The 19,940-nt window shown below is 45.0% G+C and overlaps 1 protein-coding gene across 2 annotated transcripts in view; it reads left to right on the top strand.

The window, feature by feature from the left end:
- The window catches only part of ADAMTSL3 (ADAMTS like 3), a 247,812-nt gene that overhangs the window by 67,884 nt on the left and 159,988 nt on the right, over window positions 1-19,940 (top strand). For both annotated transcript variants that reach the window (XM_066239225.1, XM_066239226.1), the window contains exon 4: window positions 16,504-16,634. In XM_066239225.1, coding sequence (XP_066095322.1) covers window positions 16,504-16,634 — 131 coding nt within the window. The remainder of the gene's footprint in view (window positions 1-16,503; window positions 16,635-19,940) is intronic.

Raw genomic sequence — 19,940 nt, 5'->3', positions numbered from 1 at the left:
TGCGTTTCTCCCTGGTGGGTTCCGCGGCATCGTGTGGCATCCTGACCAGAATCCAGCAGCTGACTTGGGGAAGGACAGAAATAAAGGCAATAAACAGAAGAGGAAAAACTCCCAGATCTGGACGCTGACCCCTCTCTTCCAGACTGCTTTGTCGAGTTCTCCTGTATTGGAGAAATTTTAATTGCTTGACTCATTGACTCAGGATATGACTGTTTCTCCAAACCCATTCCTTATTAAAAGTATGAACTCTGGGCCTTTGTTTGCTTACTAACGAAATTATTCATGCGTTCGTTCCTTCGCTGTTTTCACAAAACGCCTCATGTACATTGGGGTCCCGTGCTAAGTGCTAGAGAGAGGTTGGCAGGTAAACCCACATCAAATCCCAGATGTTACGGAGTTTACAGTCTAGTTGCTGAGAGAGACATTCACCTAATGATCACCTGGTTTGGTCTTCAATCATCCACTGAAGTCAGGTCAGGTTCCTGAGAGGAGGTGATGCCTGGAGGGTGCAAACTCAGTGGGCTAAGATACTAGGGGACTGGATTGTGGCCTTGAGTCACTGATGAATACAGATTCAAGGTCATTAACGTTTTGGCGTTTTATATTATTGCAGGCAAAAGAAAAAATGTAATATGCTGGCTTAACCAAGTGTGGGAGGTCATGCAGTCAGTTAGAGGCTGAGCCAGATGTCTGCTGGCCTTACACCAAAGTCTCAAACGACAGGGGGATGGGCAGGATTCTGCCTGGAGCCTTGTTGGCTGCTGTGGGTCAGCAGTCTTTGGAAGCTCCTGGAACAGGTAAATCAAACACAGGAAGGACCACACCAAACAAACACCTACCGGTATTTGTGATTTTCTTGGATATAGATTTTTTTTTTCCCAACATGTGTGGGTCCCTTCCAAGAAATTGACCAGCTGTCCCAGGAAATTCACTGGATATGCTTTGGAGACTGTAATGACCAGGAAACTCACTTTCTGATATAGCAGCATGAATAAAGACAGAGGCAAGACAGCAAAGGTGCCTGACTAGATGGTGGCACAGAGGATAGAGCCACGACTTGGGATGTTGAGGACCCAGGTTCGAAACCCTGAGGTTGCTAGCTTGAGCAGAGGGTCACCAGCTTGAGTGAGAGGTCACTGGCTTGAGCGTAGGATTATTGACATCCCATGGTTGCTGGCTTGAGGCCAAAGGCCACTGGTTTTGGAGCCTAAGGTCACTGGCTTGATCAAGGGGGTCACAGGCTCGACTTGAGTGCCAAGTCAAGGCACATATGAGAAAGACATCAATGACCAACTAAAGTGATGCAACTACAAGTTGATGCTTCTCATCTCTCTCCCTTCCTATTTTCCTCTCTCTCTTTTTCACTCACTTGCTAAAAGAAAGAAGAAAGAAAGAAAGAAAGAAAGAAAGAAAGAAAGAAGAAAGAAAGAAAGAAAGAAAGCAAGCAGAGGAGATATTCTTTCTTTGGGATTATTTTCAGTCTGATTCTCTGCCTACCCCTTTCTCATATAACCCTGGATATAAGGCATTTACCTGTAGTGTCTAGTTGAGAAGTGAGAATCCATCCACTTGAAAAGAAACTGCCTACAACATTTTGGGTCAATCACCAGCCTAGAATAGATCACTCCTTGTATAAGGAGTAAAATTCAACAATAATAACATGAGAAATGTGAGAAGATTCCACATCATAACACCAAAGTTTATCCTAAAGAGGTAAAGACTATTTAGAAGATAATTTATTACGGGAAACAAACATATATTAAATAACTTTTGCTGTGGCTGTTGATGAAATTGAAGACAACACTGAGTGTATAAACAACAAAATGACATGACAAAGGGGCTTCAAGGTTAAACATGATTAAATCAAATAAATTATTGATTAATATAAGGTTGAATTACTCATCTATATGTGTGTGTGTGTGCACATACACACATACCAGTACACATTTTTTTTCCAAGAAAATTTTTGGTTTGGTTCAACTTTGTGACCATATTTAGAATTTTTTTTTTTTTGTATTTTAATTTTTATTAAGTGAGAGGCAGGAAGACAGACTCCCGCATACGCCCTGACTGGGATCCACCCTGCAAGCCCACTCGGGAGCAATGCTCTGCCCATCTGGGCCCCTGCTCTGTTGCTCTGAAGGGAGTCATTTCAGCACCTGAGGCGAGGCCATGGAGCCATCCTCAGCGCTGGGGCCAAATTGCTCGGACCATTCAAGCCACTGTGACTATATTTTTAACAGTTATTATACCAGTGATTTTCAACCTTTGTTTCTCATGCACTCATATACTAATTACTAAAGAAAAAGGGGCCCTGACCTCTTCTCCCTTAGTAACTAATTTATTTGTGCCATGAGAAGAAAATGGTTGTATTTAGTCAGGGGCACTGACCTTAGTAATTAGTGTGTGTTTGTGCCAGGAAAAAAAAAAGGTTGAAAACCACTGATTTATACCATAGCTGTTCCATTAGACAGCAATGGTATCAATAATTGTGCAAATTTTCTGAATTTGCACTAATACAGTAGCCACCGGCCACGTGTGTACATAGCAGGTGCTTTAATATGGCTAGTATACATTTAAGCTCATCTTACAGTGGGAGATAAAAATCTAACTTAGATGATACACTCTGTGGAAGGTATCCTTGGATAACTCTATGTACAGCCCACTCGATTTTTTCTGAGTATTTTCCCTTTCCCCTCATATTATAGAGACTTCTTGCTCATCTGCTCACTGCTGAATATTCCTAAGCTCTTGCTTATCCATCAGGATTCAGCTCCAGTGACTCTGTCCCAGGACACCACCGTGACCTCGAGGCTGAGGTCCTTGTCCTTCCTTGTCCTTTGAGCACGCTGTGCCTGCTTGCAATCCAGTTTTTCTTTATCTTCCAAGTGGATTAATCTTCTTGAGAGCAGCGATTAAATTGGGCTCAGTGAATGTTGTTGACAGATTAAGTAAATGTGACTTTGCTAAAGTTGCAAAAACCCTGACGAACTCTGGAAAACTCGGACAATCTCCACGCGGCCACGGCTCTGTCACCAGGGAGACTGCCCTCCCATGTTTAGTCAAGAAATTAAGATTTTGCTGTCAGCTCTTCCAGACTTAGTGCCATCAGGCTCAGGTGTGCAGAATGTTCCAGATTTCTCTCTTTCGCCTGGGGTGGCACACTTACCCACGGGTGGCCCAGGGCATGCTACCATCAGCCAGTCCCCAAAGGACAGGCATGAGATTAAAAAAAAAAAAGTGCTGGCTTCTCCCATTACTTCCTTTTATAGCCATCAAATAATATTTCTTGTGAGAGTTTGCTTAAAGGCTATGCCCCTAAAATGTGGTCTTGGTAATATTCTTGATGAGTTGTTGGCACAAAACCCATGTTTTTCTATGTGACATGGCTAACCATCGGTGGAAATAAATCATTACATAAAGTCAAAGGAGAGTTTGTTTAAAACTTGATATCATTAGACTGTGAGTCCGTGCTTATTATTTCCTCGGGAAGTCTGCTGTGGATCATCAAGTATGACTGCTTTGAATGTGGTTTGAGGTATGTTGAAATTAAGAGCTTCTTAAGACTCTTTTGTGGTTCTTGATGTCGGGTAAGAACGTATGTAATGTAGGACCTTGCTCTTCTGTGTCTGTCACGGAATGTTCGGTTGGGGGAGGCGGACTGTTCCCCTGGCAGATGACTTCCTAAGCACAGAAATGCCCCTAATGCACATCCACCAAGAAGTGATTCCTTTTTTTGTTTTAATTAGAAGAAAAATTTAAAGAAAAAAAATGCAGAGATGACAATGTGCCCTTTGCTTTGTTTTATTTATTTATTTATTTATTTGTATTTTTCTGAAGCTGGAAACGGGGATAGACAATCAGACAGACTCCCGCGTGCGCCCGACCGGGATCCACCCGGCATGCCCACCAGGGGGCGATGCTCTGCCCCTCTGGGGTGTCGCTCTGTTGCGACCAGAGCCACTCTAGCGCCTGGGGCAGAGGCCAAGGAACCATCCCCAGCGCCCAGGCCATCTTTGCTCCAATGGAGCCTCGCTGCGGGAGGGGAAGAGAGAGACAGAGAGGCAGGAGAGGGGGAGGGGTGGAGAAGCAGATGGGCGCTTCTCCTGTGTGCCCTGGCCGGGGAATCGAACCCGGGACTTCTGCACGCCAGGCCGACGCTCTACCACTGAGCCAACCGGCCAGGGCCTGCTTTGTTTTACCTTAAAGTTATTTGCATATTTTTATGTGCTGCAGCCTGATGTCATTCTGTAGCAAGACTGTGAAGACTCCAACAACAGTAATAAATATACATGGTTATTTATTTTTATTTTTTTAGGTGAGAGGAGGGGAGATAGTGATGCAGACTCCCACATGTGCCCTGACTGGTATCCACTGGGAAATCCTGTCTAGGGTGGATGCTCAAGTACAGTGCTATTTTTAGCACCTGAGGCTGAGGCGCTCCAATGGAGCTATCCTCAGTGCCAAGGGCCATGCTCGAACCAATTGAGCCAGTGGCTGCAGGAGAGGAAGAGGAAGATGGAGGGAAAAAGAAGCAAATACTTGCTTCTTTGGTGTGCCCTGACCAGGAATTGAACTTGGGATGCCCATACTCTGGGCCAACATTCTATCCACTGAGCCACTGGACAGGGCCATACACCTGGTTATTGATTACCTTCCAATTGTACAGTTAGTCACTCATCACTAGTGAGCTCCCAGTGCTGCCCCCAGGGGCCAGGCTCACACTGTCAACTCTCGTAGTGTTTGGACTGACACAGAAAACTTCAGGGCATGTGCCCTTTAAACAGTATGTGGCCACACTTAGTTTTAGAATTATTGCTGGGATGTAGTTCTATATTGATTGTCTCCTTTCTCCGAGAAGTCAGAAATCTGATTATTTTTTATGTGAAATCACCATATTTTTCGTTTTTCTTTCTCTCTCTCTCTCTTTTTTTTTTTAAGTGAGAGGAGGGATCAACCAAGCTATCCTCAGCACCCACGGCCATGCTCGGATCAATCAAGCCACTGACTACGAGAGGAGAAGAGGTAAAGGGAGGGGAAGAGAAGCAGATGGTCGCTTCTCGTGTGTGTCCTGACCAGGGATTGAACCTGGGACGTCCACACACACGGCTGATGCTATATCCACTGAGCCAACCTGCCAGGGCCCCATATTTTTAAACATTAGCAAATGATTTCTTTGGGGGAAGAAAATGTACAATTGTAGTTAAATAATCAGACCCACAGGCAAGATTTCTCCTGGGAACCACCAGTGTGTTCCAGTATTTTAGCTGTTGTGTAGTGATTGGGTCCACTATGTGCACAGGCCACTAAGAATGTCCCCTTGGGAGTAGGGTTGAGGACATTTGTGAACTCTGGGTGTGGTAAGTATATGCCACCGGTCACTTAACACGGAGCTCATGAGTCATCTCAGCACCTCCCTTCTCTCCCTGCATCTGGTCAGTTGCCAGCTCTGAGTGACTATAGGTCCTTAAAATGCCACATCTAAGAGCGTAGCTCATAAACATTCTCATCACAGCTCCCACAACTGCAGAGACCTGTCAGCTGGCCCTGCCTCACCTCACAGCTTCTGCAGGCCATTCTGAAGAATAAAACAGGCCCTGGCCTGTTGCTCAGTGGATAGAGCATCGGCCTGGCTTGCGGACATGCTGGGTTTGATCTCTGGTCAGGGCACGCATGAGACATGACCATTTGCTTCTCTTCCCCTTCTTTTCCCCCTTTTCTCTCTCTTCCCCATCCTGTCCTCCTTTTCTCTCTCTTCCCCATCCTGTCCCCTTTTTCTCTCTCTTCCCCTCTTGCAGTCAGTGGCTTGATTGGTTCAAGAGTTGGTCTCAGGTGCTAAAAGTAGCTCGATTAATTAATTAGAGAATCGGTCCCAGATGACGGTTGCTGAGTAGACCCTGGTTGGGGTACATGTGGGAGTTTGTCTCTCTCTCTGTCTCCCCTCCTCACACTTAAAAAAATAAAGTAGGCCCTGGGCCGGTTGGCTCAGCGGTAGAGCGTCGGCCTAGCGTGCGGAGGACCCGGGTTCGATTCCCGGCCAGGGCACACAGGAGAAGCGCCCATTTTCTTCTCCACCCCTCCGCCGCGCTTTCCTCTCTGTCTCTCTCTTCCCCTCCTGCAGCCAAGGCTCCATTGGAGCAAAGATGGCCCGGGCGCTGGGGATGGCTCTGTGGCCTCTGCCTCAGGCGCTAGAGTGGCTCTGGTCGCAATATGGCGACACCCAGGATGGGCAGAGCATCGCCCCCTGGTGGGCAGAGCGTCGCCCCTGATGGGCGTGCCGGGTGAATCCCGGTCGGGCGCATGCGGGAGTCTGTCTGACTGTCTCTCCCCGTTTCTAGCTTCAGAAAAATGAAAAATAAAAAAAAATAAAAAAATAAAACAAAGTAGTCAAGGCAGTGAATTAAAGTCCTCCACAATAAAAAATAAAAAGGCTGAGAAGACCATGTCTTCAGTGGAGAAGAAAACCAAATTCACAGGGTTAAAAAAACCTGACCATGAACATGATAAAAATTAAAAAAATTTTTTGATCATGAATCAAGCCCTGGAGCTGAGGCAGACAAAAGTCGATGAGTGAGTTGTACAAATTAACTTCCGTCCTGTCTCAAATTTTGTTTCAGAGACTTGCTGAGAAGTCTCCTTTATGTTGTTTCCTTTTTTCATTGTTTTTCATTTATTTTATATTTGTCCTTTAAAATAGGAAAAACCAGCCCCTGGCCAGTTGGTTTAGTGGTAGAGCATTGGCCCAGCGTGTGGATTTCCTGGGTTCAATTCCCAGTCAGGGTACACAGGAGAAGTGACTATCTGCTTCTCTTCCTCTCCTCCTCCCCTTTCTCTCTCTCTCACTTCCCCTCCTGCAGCACAGCTACATTGGTTAGAGTGAGTTGGTCCCAGGCAGTGAGGATGGCTCCGTGGAACATCTGCCTAAGGTGCTAAAACTAGCTTGGTTGCGAGCTTGGCCCCAGATGGGCAGAGCATCAGCCCCAGATGGGGGTTGCCAGGTGGATCTGGGTCAGGGCGAATTCAGGAGTCTATCTCTCTTTCTCTTCTCCTTTCATTTGGAAAAGAAGAAAAAACAAACAAACAAAACAAAGGAAAAACATGTACTTTATTTGAGTGAGGACCTTTTTTGATAATCTACAAATAATTTGTACTGCAATAGTTTTTGGGTTTTTTTTTTTTTATTCAGTGAGAAGAGGAGAGGCAGAAAGACAGACTCCCACATGCACCCTGACCAGGATCCACCCGGCAAGCCCACTAGGGGGCAATGCTCTGCCCATCTGGGGCATTGCTCTGCTTCTCAGCAACCAAGCTCTTTTTAGCATTTGAGGCAGAGACCATGAAGCCATCCTCAGTGCCTGGGGCCAACTTGCTCCAGTTGAGCCATGGCTGCAGGAGGGGAAGAGAGAGACAGAGAAGAGAGGGGCAGAGGGGTGGAGAAGCAGATGAGCGTTTCCCCTGTGGCCCTGACCAGGAATTGAACCCAGGACATCCATACCCTGGACTGATGCTCTACCACTGAGCCAACTGGCCAGGGCCTGCTAAAGTTTCCATAAACTTGAAATGTGAAAAACAGCAACAAAGTTCTCATCACAAGAAGAAAAACCTCTGTGACTATGTATGAGGTGATAGACGTTCACTAAACTTGTGATCATTTCATGACAGTGAATCACTGGGCTGTACGCCTGAAACGAGTATCATGTGACATGTCACATTAAGTGTAATGTAAAATCATTTCTCAGTTTTAACAAACACATGGAACAACAACAACAGAGCAACCTCCCACCTGTGCCCTCCCCTCCAAACTCCGCCCCATCTCCTGTGCCAGGCACTGGCCTCCTTCCCGGCTCTAATGCAGCAGTCCCCTCAGTCCTCCCCACACTACTGTCAGAATAATTTCCACACTCCAAATACAATTTGCCGAGATCACTCTCCTCCACTTTAAAATACCCCAATAAATTCAGTGAATAAAATCCCGTGAGTCAGTCAGTGACGGTGCCGGAAGGCTTCGGTGGCCCTCCAGGACCCACCCTTCTGGGCCCTCTACCCTGCCTGCACCCCGCTGGGAGGCTGGCCCATGGGGGGTGGGGACAGCAGACGGCATAGGTGGGCTGCCCTGCGCTCAGCCCGCGGTTGGGTGTGGAGGGTAGTGAGCTCTGCAGGGGATCAGAGAGAGGTAGGAGAGAACTGGGCACTTCAGAGCTTTCACATATGGGGTTGCCTGGGCCTCTGCCTGCCCTAGCCCCATCTTGCTTGCAAAGCCTGTGCAGATAATGTGAATCCTCCTGTCCGGTCCGCAGAGCCTACCTGGGACTCCCCTGTGGTTTCCCTGTTTCCTGTCCACACCCCCTTCTGAATCTGCCTCCACTGGGACCGACAGAGTTCTCCTGACACATTCAATGGATAAGATCACCGTACCCACAACTGCTCCTTGCTCAGAAGTCTGGAAATGTTTATTGGTTGTTCATTCATCTTGACATGGAGAAGGCTTGGCTGCTATAATTTGAAATCTTCATAGCATTTGTGGAAGATTTTTTTTAAAAAACATGGAACAAGAGGTCCAACCACCTCCTGACCCAGGAGTGTGGGAGTGAGGGTGAGTGGTGGGTGTGGATGAGGTGTCACAGGACCGGACCAGCCTCCGAGGCAGCAGGCCGGGCAGGAAAACCCAGGAGCAAGATGCTTTCTCAGAAGCTCTCCTGGACCATACCGACCTCAGGCTCTGGGGAGCCAGGTTGGGGCTGAGTTTCCACTCATCGTCACCTCCAGATAGAGCTGGCAGAAGACAAGGGTCTTAGTGTGGCTTTGGCATTTGCCATGGGAAGCAGGACTTGGCAGGCGTGCTGGTGTTGGGGAGTATTGTGAAATATGGTGTGCTTGGATGAGATGGATGGGATGTGGTGTGAGCCCCACAAAAAATGGAGCCGGAGATGGAGGCAGAGCAGGTCATGGGGAACCTGGAGGTATAGGGCTGAGTCCCTGAAAGGGCCTTAAGAAGGTGGTAAGTAACCGGGAGCACATTGGCCGGGAAAGGGTGGTCATTGGCCGAATCTGAGTGGTCACTCACTCACCATCTGTGTAATGAGTGGTGACATTCACAGCTTTCAGAGAGGGTAGAAAGGACTGGAAATGGGGGTGGGACAGTGCAGGGCCTTTCTCACTAGTGCCTGGCACTCCTGGTGTTTAGTGTGTCCTGCTTGAACAGAGCTCTCGAGTCTGTGTGACAGCTTGAGTGACATTTTTGTCACTTACCTAATTCATTAAAGTTTTTTTTTTGTTAAAGGTAGCATTCGCCTGAAAGAATGTATTTACTGTTAACCAAATCTGGGTCGTTTCGGATCTCCTCGGTAACCTTTGTGGTACTGTTGCAGTGAACATTTATTTGATCTGGGAAGTGCTATCTGGGTGGAACTTTATTTTATTTTGGGTTGTTTTTAATATGGAGCTGTTCATATAGCATTTCCAATAAGTGACCCTCTACATGAAATCTGTGATTAATTACTGATGTTTTTTGCAAGACTGGGAGAACTGTACTATTCATTATAAAGTCACAGATTTAGGAACTTGTCAGGAAAATATTTTGTGATTGAATTTATGCGTGGGCATCCAAGAAAGTCCAGAAGTCCTTGAAGTCTTTATGGGATTGTGAACACACTTATTCCTATGATATTCTTGGCATTTACCAGTCCTCTTATACAATGAGTAAACAATCTCTTTTTCTGAAATTCCTTTTCCCCGAAATATTCTTTAGCTAGAACGTCACTTAGGAAAATAAGATTTCCTGAGATAGTTCCGTCTCATAGTTTTAACCACACAACACACAGCGCATTCTGCTTCTCTGAATGTTTTCTTAGGTTTCATTTAGTGTTCTTTTTTTCTGCTTAACAAAAAAACCCCACTTTTATTGGGTGTTTTATTGCATACAGTGCATGTTCATTGTGTGAAACTGGGAAATGCAGATGGGCAAAATGAAAAAAATAGGAAGTGTTGTAACTCGATCGCAGTTATAGAGATGAGCCCCAAATCAGACTAACTTCAATGCCGTTCCCCAGAGAAGCTGGGAGGGGCACAGTGGTGGGGGCTCTCCCACGTTCTAGCAGAGCAGGCCTGCGCCCTGGAAAGCCCTACAGCGCCTCCTTTCTCTGGGTCCCTGGTGTCTGTTGCTGTCAGTGACTGTGGGCAAACTTGGCCTCATAGCGTCCCCTCAGCCTCTGTCGCCTGCTGCTTATCATCTTGAGGAATCCGTTCTCATCCCCCAGGTCACCAAGCCTTGAACTTCACCAGCTCTTGGTATATGTTCTGGTGAGAGAGCTAACAAATGCACCCGGGGCTGTGAATGTCGGTCAAGAATGCCAATTCATCATGAAATAATCTAGATAAAATCGAATCCTTTTGACCTGACCAGGTGGTAGCACAGTGGATAGAGCGACAGCCTGGGACACTGAGGACCCAGGTTTGAAAGCTCAAGGTCTCTGTCTTGAGTGTGGGATCATCTGGCTTGAACGTGGGGTCATCGGCTTGAGTGTGGGATCATAGACATGACCCCATGGTCGCTGGCTTGAGCAATGGGTCACTGGCTCAGTGGGAGCCCCCTGGTCAAGGCACATATGAGAAGCAATCAATGAACAACTAAAGTGATGCAACTATGAGATGATGCTTCTTATCTCTCTCCCTGTCTCTCTATCTCTCATTGGAAAAAAAAAATCAAATTATTGAATATTTTGAAGAAACAGACATGTAGCTAGCTCTGCTTGCAGTACGGATGGAGGAAAAAACAAACAGAAATCTCATTCAAGTCACATGGCATCTCAATAAATGGAATGAGTAAATATCCCAATAAGTATAAGCTCTTATTGTTCACAACATATGTCTTTTCCAAAACAACCATAGAGTCAGCTTTCCCCCCACCCCTCAACCCTGCTTTCACTTATGCAAGACTTAACATTAATCACTACTGAATTTCCTCTTGTTGGTTTTGGCCCAGGACACCAGCCTGCTGAGATCTGTTTGAACCTGGATCCTGTCGCCCCAAGTGTGAGCTGCTCTGCCCGGCTTTGCAGCTTCTATGCCCCACCCAGGTTCCTGAGAAACAGGCTGGACACGGCTCCCTAACCTTACAGAGTCCCACTAATATGCACTTCTGCTTCTTCAAAACAGTAAGCAGACCATCGTGCCAAGGAAGCAGCCAACTAATCCGACTTGGAACTGGTGGACATAGTCTAATGTTACAATAAAAATATGGAATAATACTGATCTCCAATGTCAGGAAGGCAGAAGAGGGTGTGGGACGGGACAGGGGTGTCTATATTCTTAGGCATTGCGCTTGTGGTGAGTTTCCTATCAGAAGTGTTCACCCCCCATGTGAGCCAGCCCCAGCTCTAAAATCAAGTGACAGTAAAACAGAGTGACAGGTATCAGCTCCATGTCTGGCCTGATGGTAACCCTGAAAAGGCAACTTGTACGTCAGTCGTGAACCGCTGTTCCCAGTTCGTCCCCTTTCAAACAGCTCCATAAGCTGTCTTAAGGAACTACTTAAATTCCACATTATTTTACTGCTGGACTAAGTGAGCAGTTATGGGAAGCCGATCCATACCTGCTCCCCTCGCCCTGAGTCAACCAACATCCTATCACTCTGCAACTCTGCCAGACATGGAAGACCAAAGAGCTAGTCCTGAGAAAAGTGGCTACTATTTATGTATCAGGTGGGCCCTGCCTGCTAGCACCCTCCTCCACATTCACTCTAACCTTCTCCACAAACCCCTAAAGGGATAATACCATCCCCATTTCATAGTGTGAACAACTGTGGCTTCAAGAACCACGTGCCCAAGTTGTGGGGGAGCCCGGGCAGAATTTCTTTCTGCAGGACCCCAGACAAAGCCCACACCCCCTCCTGGATGTGCCTCAGGGACAGGACTCCAGTCACACACAGCAGCTGAGTGAGCTTTTATCACTCCCCATCGGTATCCGCGTGTTATCTCGAACACCCTGGCTGCCATGATAGCCTGACCACACATTCCTCCAGTGTCTCAATGAAGCCTTTCACATCTTTTTTTTCCCTCCATCCGCACTGCAAGCAGAGCTAGCTAGCTATATGTCTGTGTCTTCAAAATAACTTGATTTTTTTCCCAATGGGCAGAGCATCGCCCCCTAGTGGGTGTGCCAGGTGGATCCCAGTCAGGGCGCATGGGGGAGTCTGTCTCTGCCTCCCCTCCTCTCACTAAAATAACAATAACAAAAAAAAAGAAGAATATGTGGGAAGGGCAGGAGGTCTGGCAAGTGAGGTTTCAAAGCAAAATCTGACCATCTTCACGGTCAAGGAGAGGAGGGAAACGTGAGGACCCCTCCTGAGATGTCATTTTTCTCTCTGTTTTCTTAGGGGGGGAAGTATCATATTGATCCAACCAGCAATACCAAATGTCTACATTGAAAGCATGCCTATGTTAGTTATTTTAGAATCAAGATTTTGTTGTTGTTGTTGTTGTTGTTGTTAAGTAAAGGTGGAGAAGTTATGGAAAGAAACCTGACTCAAACCATAAACCAGATAGGAGAGTAAAAATAAATTAGAGCAATATTGCAAATGACTCTCAATGTTCACTTTAAAATATATATAATGATGTTTCCCAACTTTTCACATTCAGCCTATCAGTGTATCGAGTGACAAAATGAAAAATCAGTTGCAGCTGTGTATATTTTAAACGTTTACCCTAATGATTTGGACTTACCCACCCCAAAGTCTAGATGAAGGTATTAAACTACTTATTGTGGGGTTTTTTTTATGAATTAAAACTTTATTGTAGATCATGTTAGAGGCAGGACATAGTTCTATCTGGTGACGTTTAACATAGAAAATTGAACTAAACAGAGGTCTAATTGGAACAGTAAATAGTATGGGGCTTAATTAGCCCTCGTTCCTGATGACAGATTTGATAAGTTGCCAGGTCCTTATCCTTTCCTCTGACTGGACTGTTACTGAAATATTACCTTCAGTCGGGGCTGCTCACTGCACTATAAATAGGTAGCTTGGCAAGAAGCCACACAGCCCACTGTCTGCTGAGACTTGGGTGAAAATTATTGGAAAAGCCCCTTCTCGCTTCTAGTCATTATTTCATTGCACATTGGAAGGTCCTTTTACAGATCCCTCTCTTAATTTTTTTTGAGGGGGGTGTGTTGGATGAGGTAAGATGGTCTAAGGGCTTAAGGAAACCTGAGTAGGATCTCATTCGTTCACAGGCCGTCTGTCAGGATTCCTTACGCACTTCTGTTCACTGACTGAGAACTTACCTCTTCGCTCCCGTCTGACTTGGACTTTTCTGTATGTCAACAGGACGTGGTTCCTGTTTGCTTGCTTGCTTGTTTTACATTGCAGTATTCAAGTATTTGCTTAAAAGAAAAAATAAAACTTGACAAGATGCAGAAAAACAACAACAAAAAACAACAGAAGTGAAAATCACCCTGAGCCCTCCGACATAGAGGTCGGCTGCTGCGATCACTTTAATGAACCATTCACCCTCGCTGCTTTCTCGACACGCATGCGCGTTTACCTGTATTAAAGACCACACAGGCTGATATGGTTCTCTCATGATTGCCTTTTACCCCCCGCCCTGCCCCAAAATACATTTTTACAGGAAGAAATTTCAGAAACCATAAAATCAGAAAAAGACAAGAACTGCAGGATTCCATACATTGGTGGGACATGGAAGCGAGACTAAGAGACATGGACAGGAGTGACGTGGTTACGGGGAGTGGGGGGAGGGAAGGAGGGAGAGGAGGAAGGGTAGGGGGAGGGGTACAGAGAAAACTGGATAGAGGGTGATGGAGGGCGATCTCTCTTTGGGGGATGGGTATGCAACAGAACTAAATGACAAGATAACCTGGAGATGTTTTCTTTGAATATGTGTACCCTGATTTGTTGATGTCACCCCATTAAAATAAAAAATTATATAAAAAAAAGTTCAGATAAAATGAACATCCATTATAGCATCACCCAGCTTCATCAAATTCAACGTTTTTGTCATATTTGAGGGAAATAAACCACTCAGGTGGCGTTCCTTTTGTGTCTTTTCTCCAACAACAGTCACTCCTAGTCCTGCATCCTCTATTTCTTAGTTAGAAATGATTGGGTGTCTTTTCTTCCAGCATATATATATATATATATATATATATATATATATTTGCGCTTTGACGCTGCATTTTTGCACATACTGTATATTCGTGTACCAACGCCTTCATCTGTAGGTGAAGAGATAGAAGATCCTAAGTGTGTTTTTATTTTAACTTAATTCCATCAGTCTTTTCTGTTATAGTTCCTACCTTTTCATATGCAGGACAGTTTATCCTGTATCAGGTTTATATGGCTACTAATCTATAATTTTTTAGTATTTTATGGTTTCAGCACTTTAATTTACTTTTTAAATATTTTTATTTATTGATTTTTAGAGAGAGAGGAAGGTGGGGGGAGAGAGACAGAAACACAGACAGGAACGTCGATCTGTTCCTGTATGTGCCTTGACCGGGGGTCGAACTGACAACCTCTGCACTTGAGGACGATGCTCTACCCAGCAAAGCCGTCCAGCTAGGGCTGGTCTTGGCATTTTTAATATAAAGTTCTGATCTATCTGGAATTCATTTTGGTGTATTTTGTGAAGACATTACCTGTGATTTTTTTTTTACCATTCGTCACATTGACTTCTGGCCCCACACTACTTCCTTACACTTGAGTCTGCTTCTGGACTCTTGTTTTTTTTTTTTTTAATTTAATACATTTGACTCCTTTCTATATGCCAATTCTATACTCTTTTAATTGAGGCAATTTCCCTCTCATTTCCGTTCTTTTACAGTTTTTTTTTTTTCTTGGCTCTTGTAGGCATTTACTCCACCAGATGGACTTTAGAACCATTCTGTTAGGTTCCAAAAACATTCCCTGTGGGATTTTGATTGGAGTTACTAAATGTATATATACTGCTCACAAAAGGCCATGATGGCATACCTTTTTATAAAAACCGCCCACTTTTGCAGTGCTGGTCAACCCGGTCCCTTCCGCCCACTAGTAGGAGTTCCAGCTTTCATGGTGGGCGGTAGCAGAGCAACCAAACGGCGCCACAGTTGGCCCACCGTGAAAGCTAGAATGCCCACTAGTGGGCGGGAGGAACCAGGTTGACCAGCACTGCAAAAGTGGATGGTTTTTATAAATAGGTTCACCATCACAGAATTAGGGGATCAGGGAAGGTGCAGGTACTCCAGTACTTTCAGTTTTTTGTATAGTGCATTTTCACCAATGAAATAAAAGTCGGTTTTGCATCTCATTTGCATAATTGAACAACTTTCTTTGACTTGTCGTTTGCTTTTTTTTCTGTTCTTGTTTAATTAAAAAAATTGCTTCATATTTACCTTTTATTGCTTCATATTCATTTAAAAATATACTCTAATTTTTGTGAGCAGTGTAGATTAATTTGGAGAGAATTAATGTTTCACACAGTCAGATTTAATGTGGGTACATCGGGCGTGTGCCCTGGGCCCCGACTTCTGAAGGGCTCCGCAGAACCCCAACTTGACACTTTTTTCTAATGACAACCAAGTTTGGTTTCGTATGTGCAATTTTAACATTAATAGTACATAATATTTTTTATTTGCTTAAAAATATGGTTAACATGTATTTTTATTTTCCCTGTCTCTCTCTCTCTTTTTTTTAAGGGATCCAATATTTTCTTCTGTGCCCGGGTCAACCGACTTTAATCTGCCTCTGGTTTCACAGTATTGGGTCTACCCACTTAGGACCGTGGCATGTTTCTCCAATTATTCAATTCTATTTCAGGTCCCTTAGTCAAGTGTTTGTAACCTTAAGTAAGGAACACTTTTCTGTATGTCAGTGTCTATATTTACGTCTATGTATTTTTACCTTGGAACTCTCCCTTCATCTTTCCTCTGGAGTATCCTGACATCCATCAAATGGTGGCAAGTCCAGGAAACAAATGAAACCAAACTCTGTACATAAATGACCCTCTTCTATCTTCTTGGACCCTTAACACTTCATTGACTTGGTTTTCTTGAAATGAAGCCTGTCTCAGGAGGTTCCACAAATCCCCATGCAGAAAAGTTTCCTCAGAGTTAGCACCGGCCTGGCAGATGGGCAGGTCAGAATCGCAAGGGTGACAGTTGGGACCCTGCTGCGTAAGTTATAAAACATAATGATAATAATATTACTGATGTGGAGCAAGTTTGTTTCAATTTCGGCATGATAAAATTTTAGATTTAAAATTGAGCTTAGAAGCCATCGGGACAAAAACCTTTGTAAGGCGGTAAGGTCCTCGCATATGCTGCCTTGATCTTTCATATAAAGTGATCTTGCTTGGTCTTTGTTAATGTAGCGACTTTGTTCATGTAGCAAAATGTTAATGTAGCTGTCTCTGCAAACAACTTAGAATAAGACTCCAGAAAAGCCAGGAAAGGTTTGGGATATTCCTACACATTTGTTTGCAATTTATTGTGTTTTTTTTATTCATATTCTAGACCTCCAGAAACACTCGTGCGGATGAAGACAAAGAAGACGGCAACTGGGACGCCTGGGGAGACTGGAGCGACTGCTCGCGGACGTGCGGGGGAGGGGCATCATACTCTCTACGGAGATGTCTGACGGGGAGGTAAGGGCTGGCTGCACCTGCTCTCCTCTCTGTGGGCTGTCAGTGCCTTTGGATGCCCTGGAGGGTGAGCAGAGACAACCGACTTATTGGTTTTGAGAGATCCTGTGATGGAGGTGTTCCATCTGCTGTCTAAATATTAGCCAAATTGCAATGGTACCATTTGCGTATGTATGGCCATACTTGTCCACAAGAGACTCCCAACTCATAGGAGACAGGCGCCTTGCGGGAAAACTAGACAGTTGGGCCTTGCAGGAGGGAAGGGCTGGCATGTTCATTCACTGGTCCAATGTTGTCAAGACTTGGGTCCAGCATGGAGACTGGAGTGGGGAAAGTCAGACGTCAGCATCTCTCTGGGGCCTCCAAATCTGGGGGTTTGGATAATTTGCAGTTAATGGTAAGGTTCGGCGGGTGGGAAAGGAATGTTATTTATTTGTTTGGCTTTTTAAAAATAGTATATACTTATATTTGTTTAAAGGAAGTAGAGCAGTGGTTCTCAACCTTTCTAATGCCGTGACCCCGCAATACAGTTCCTCATGTTGCGGTGACCCCAAACCAAAAAATAATTTTGGTGGCTACTTCATAACTGTAATTTTGCTACAGTTATGATTCAGAATGTAAATACCTGATATACATTATGTATTTTCCGATGGCTTTAGGCGACCCCTGACCCACAGGTTGAGAACCGCTGAATTAGAGGAATGTATTAAGGACCAAGAATGACTGCTTTTCATCCTGTGATCATTTCTTTATTAATTTTTATAATTATTTGGATTTTGCCTGGGTGATCTCTCTCACTCTAGTAAAATTCTATAGTTCTGCTGTGTGACCAGTCTCAGTGTGTGTGTGTGTGTGTGTGTGTGAGAGAGAGAGAGAGAGAGAGAGAGAGACTTTATGTCATAAAATTACTATAGTTTTGCTGAGTGACCAATCTCAGTGTGTGTATGTGACTTATGTCATAAAATTACTATAGTTTTGCTGTGTGACTGATCTGAGTGTATGTGTGACTCTGTGTCTTCTCTCCCTGGCTGGGGTCAGCTGCTGCAAGTGCGGAAGGGCGTTGCTCAGCCTTTCCACCTTCTCTGCCCATTTTTGGAGGGACGTTTGGGCAAAAGGAGAGGAGGCATAGGGAGGGTGCTCCACCTTGATTTTAGTGAGCAGGTGCCAGTGCTCTCTGGTTCAGCAGGTTTTTAAAGCTGGCTCCTTCCAATGTGAGCACTTTGATAGACTTTTCCGAGACACCCCCGTCCCCTCACCCCCTGTCCTGCACAGTCTTCTGCCTGCACTCCCCTGAGATGCGCCCTTCACAACCTCTCCCTTGTCTATACTGCTCTTTACTCAGTTACTTGACAGCTAGGTGGGCTCCTAGCTTCTCCCTTCTGGATCTGCTCACCCCTTGTGGCTGTCTTGGTAAGTTCCCGAGACAACCCCCTGAGGGCTGTCTCACACATGACCCATGTCCACGTGGCTCTCCAGAGACCCCTGGATTGTGTAACAACCTAAAAGTCCTGGATCCCACAGCTCCTCTGTTTACACAAGCCCTGCTGTGGCTCATCTGTCAGCCCTCACCTTCCTCAGAGTGAGCGAGGGGCCAGCCACTGCAGGAGACACATAATGATCTCCTTAAGCTTATTCCTCTTGGTTTGGGGTTAGCAGATTGAAGCCCTCGTCCCTTCTCTTTCTTGGTGTGGAGGAGTCAGAGGTGGGATCACAGCACAGATGTCCCAAAGAAATCTCCACAAGTCCTTCCACTGTATGTCTCCAACCCCAGACCCTCTTTACACCTTATGTGGGTAAGAAGTTTAAGAACAGGGAATAAAACTAACCTGGAGCCTGCTCTAATAGTTCTTATAGTCTGGGGACAAACAATAAACAAGTATGTAATGGAATTATAAATAATTAAAAATTGTGTTCAGGAAATAGAGAACTATTGTCCAGGGAAGTCATCTGTGCCAAGGGACCTGAGTACGGAGTGGCCGTTGGTCATGTGAAAGGAATAGTAGTGGGACAGAAACATGCAATTGTCAAGGTGCTGGAACAAGCAATGAAAAGAAGTTTTTCTTGCCCTGGCTAGATAGCTCATTTGGTTAGAGTATCCTCCCGAAGTGCAGAGGTTGCCAGTTCAGTCCCAGGGCAGGGCACATACAGGAACAGGTTCCTCTCTCTCTTGCTCTCTCCCCCCCCTTCCTCTTTCTCTAAAATCAATAAAAATAAAACATAAAAAAAAAGAAGTTTTCATTCCTGGAGAAAGAGACAAGGGAGAAACCAGAGTGGGCCCATGTTGAAGGAGGAGGCAAGTTAAACAATCTGATTCTCAGAGTTTTAAATTTAAAATACTAGTAAAATGTCCAAAAAGGCATATTTGGAAATGACATACATTGTCAATGCTCTATTTGCTCAAGGGAGGACAAGAAGAAAAACAGACAAACAAAACCCAACGGTATTTGAGTCTCATTCCTGAAGTAGCACTCGCTGAACTGTTTCATTTTTTTTTTAGCACCTATGTGGTGTTCTTTAGCCTATTTATATGCAAGTCAACCTATATTCCGAAATTTGCCTTCAAGTCTTAGAATCCCCTAATTGCCCATTTCTAGAGGTCATCTAATTTGAACAAACATCTGAGACTAGACAACACCCTAAACCAAATATATTTATGGATTTATTTATTTTACTTATTTATTTATTTTCTTTTCCAAGTGAGAGGAGGGAAATAGAGAGACAGACTCTCTCACATGAGAAGCCCAGACCAGGATCCACCTGGCAACTCCTGCCTGAGGCTGATGATTTTCCCATCTGGGGCCATGCTCTCAACTAATTTTTAGTGCCTGAGGCAGAGCTGTTTTTAGTGCCTCAGCTCCTGGGGCCTTCGTGCTCAAACCAACTGAGCCATGGCTGCAGGAGAGGAAGAGAGAATGTGAGAGAAAAGGTAAGGAGGAGAAGAAGCGTATAGTCGCTTCTCCTGTGTGCCCTTACTGGGAATCCAATCCAGGACATCCACACACTGGGCCAATGCTCCACCGCTGAGACAAACAGCCAGGGCCCCGAATATATTTTTTTAAAGATTAAATGAGAGAAGAGTACGTTCTGTGGTATTTACAGTATGATAAGTGTGTAGTGATACATGTCTTTATATGTATATACAGTGGTACCTTGAGATACGAATTTAATTCGTTCTGTAACCGAGCTCGTCAGTCAGTCAACTCGTATATTAAACTGCCGATACCGTACCCGTGCGCCAACTAGTGGCAGCTTCCCAAATCACGACTCGTATCTCGGCATTTCGCTTGGATCTCAAACAAAAATACGCAC

Source organism: Saccopteryx bilineata, chromosome 7, assembly GCF_036850765.1.
Source record: "Saccopteryx bilineata isolate mSacBil1 chromosome 7, mSacBil1_pri_phased_curated, whole genome shotgun sequence".
Classification (NCBI taxonomy): Eukaryota; Metazoa; Chordata; class Mammalia; order Chiroptera; family Emballonuridae; genus Saccopteryx; species Saccopteryx bilineata.
This window is presented reverse-complemented; position numbering and strand designations above follow the sequence as displayed.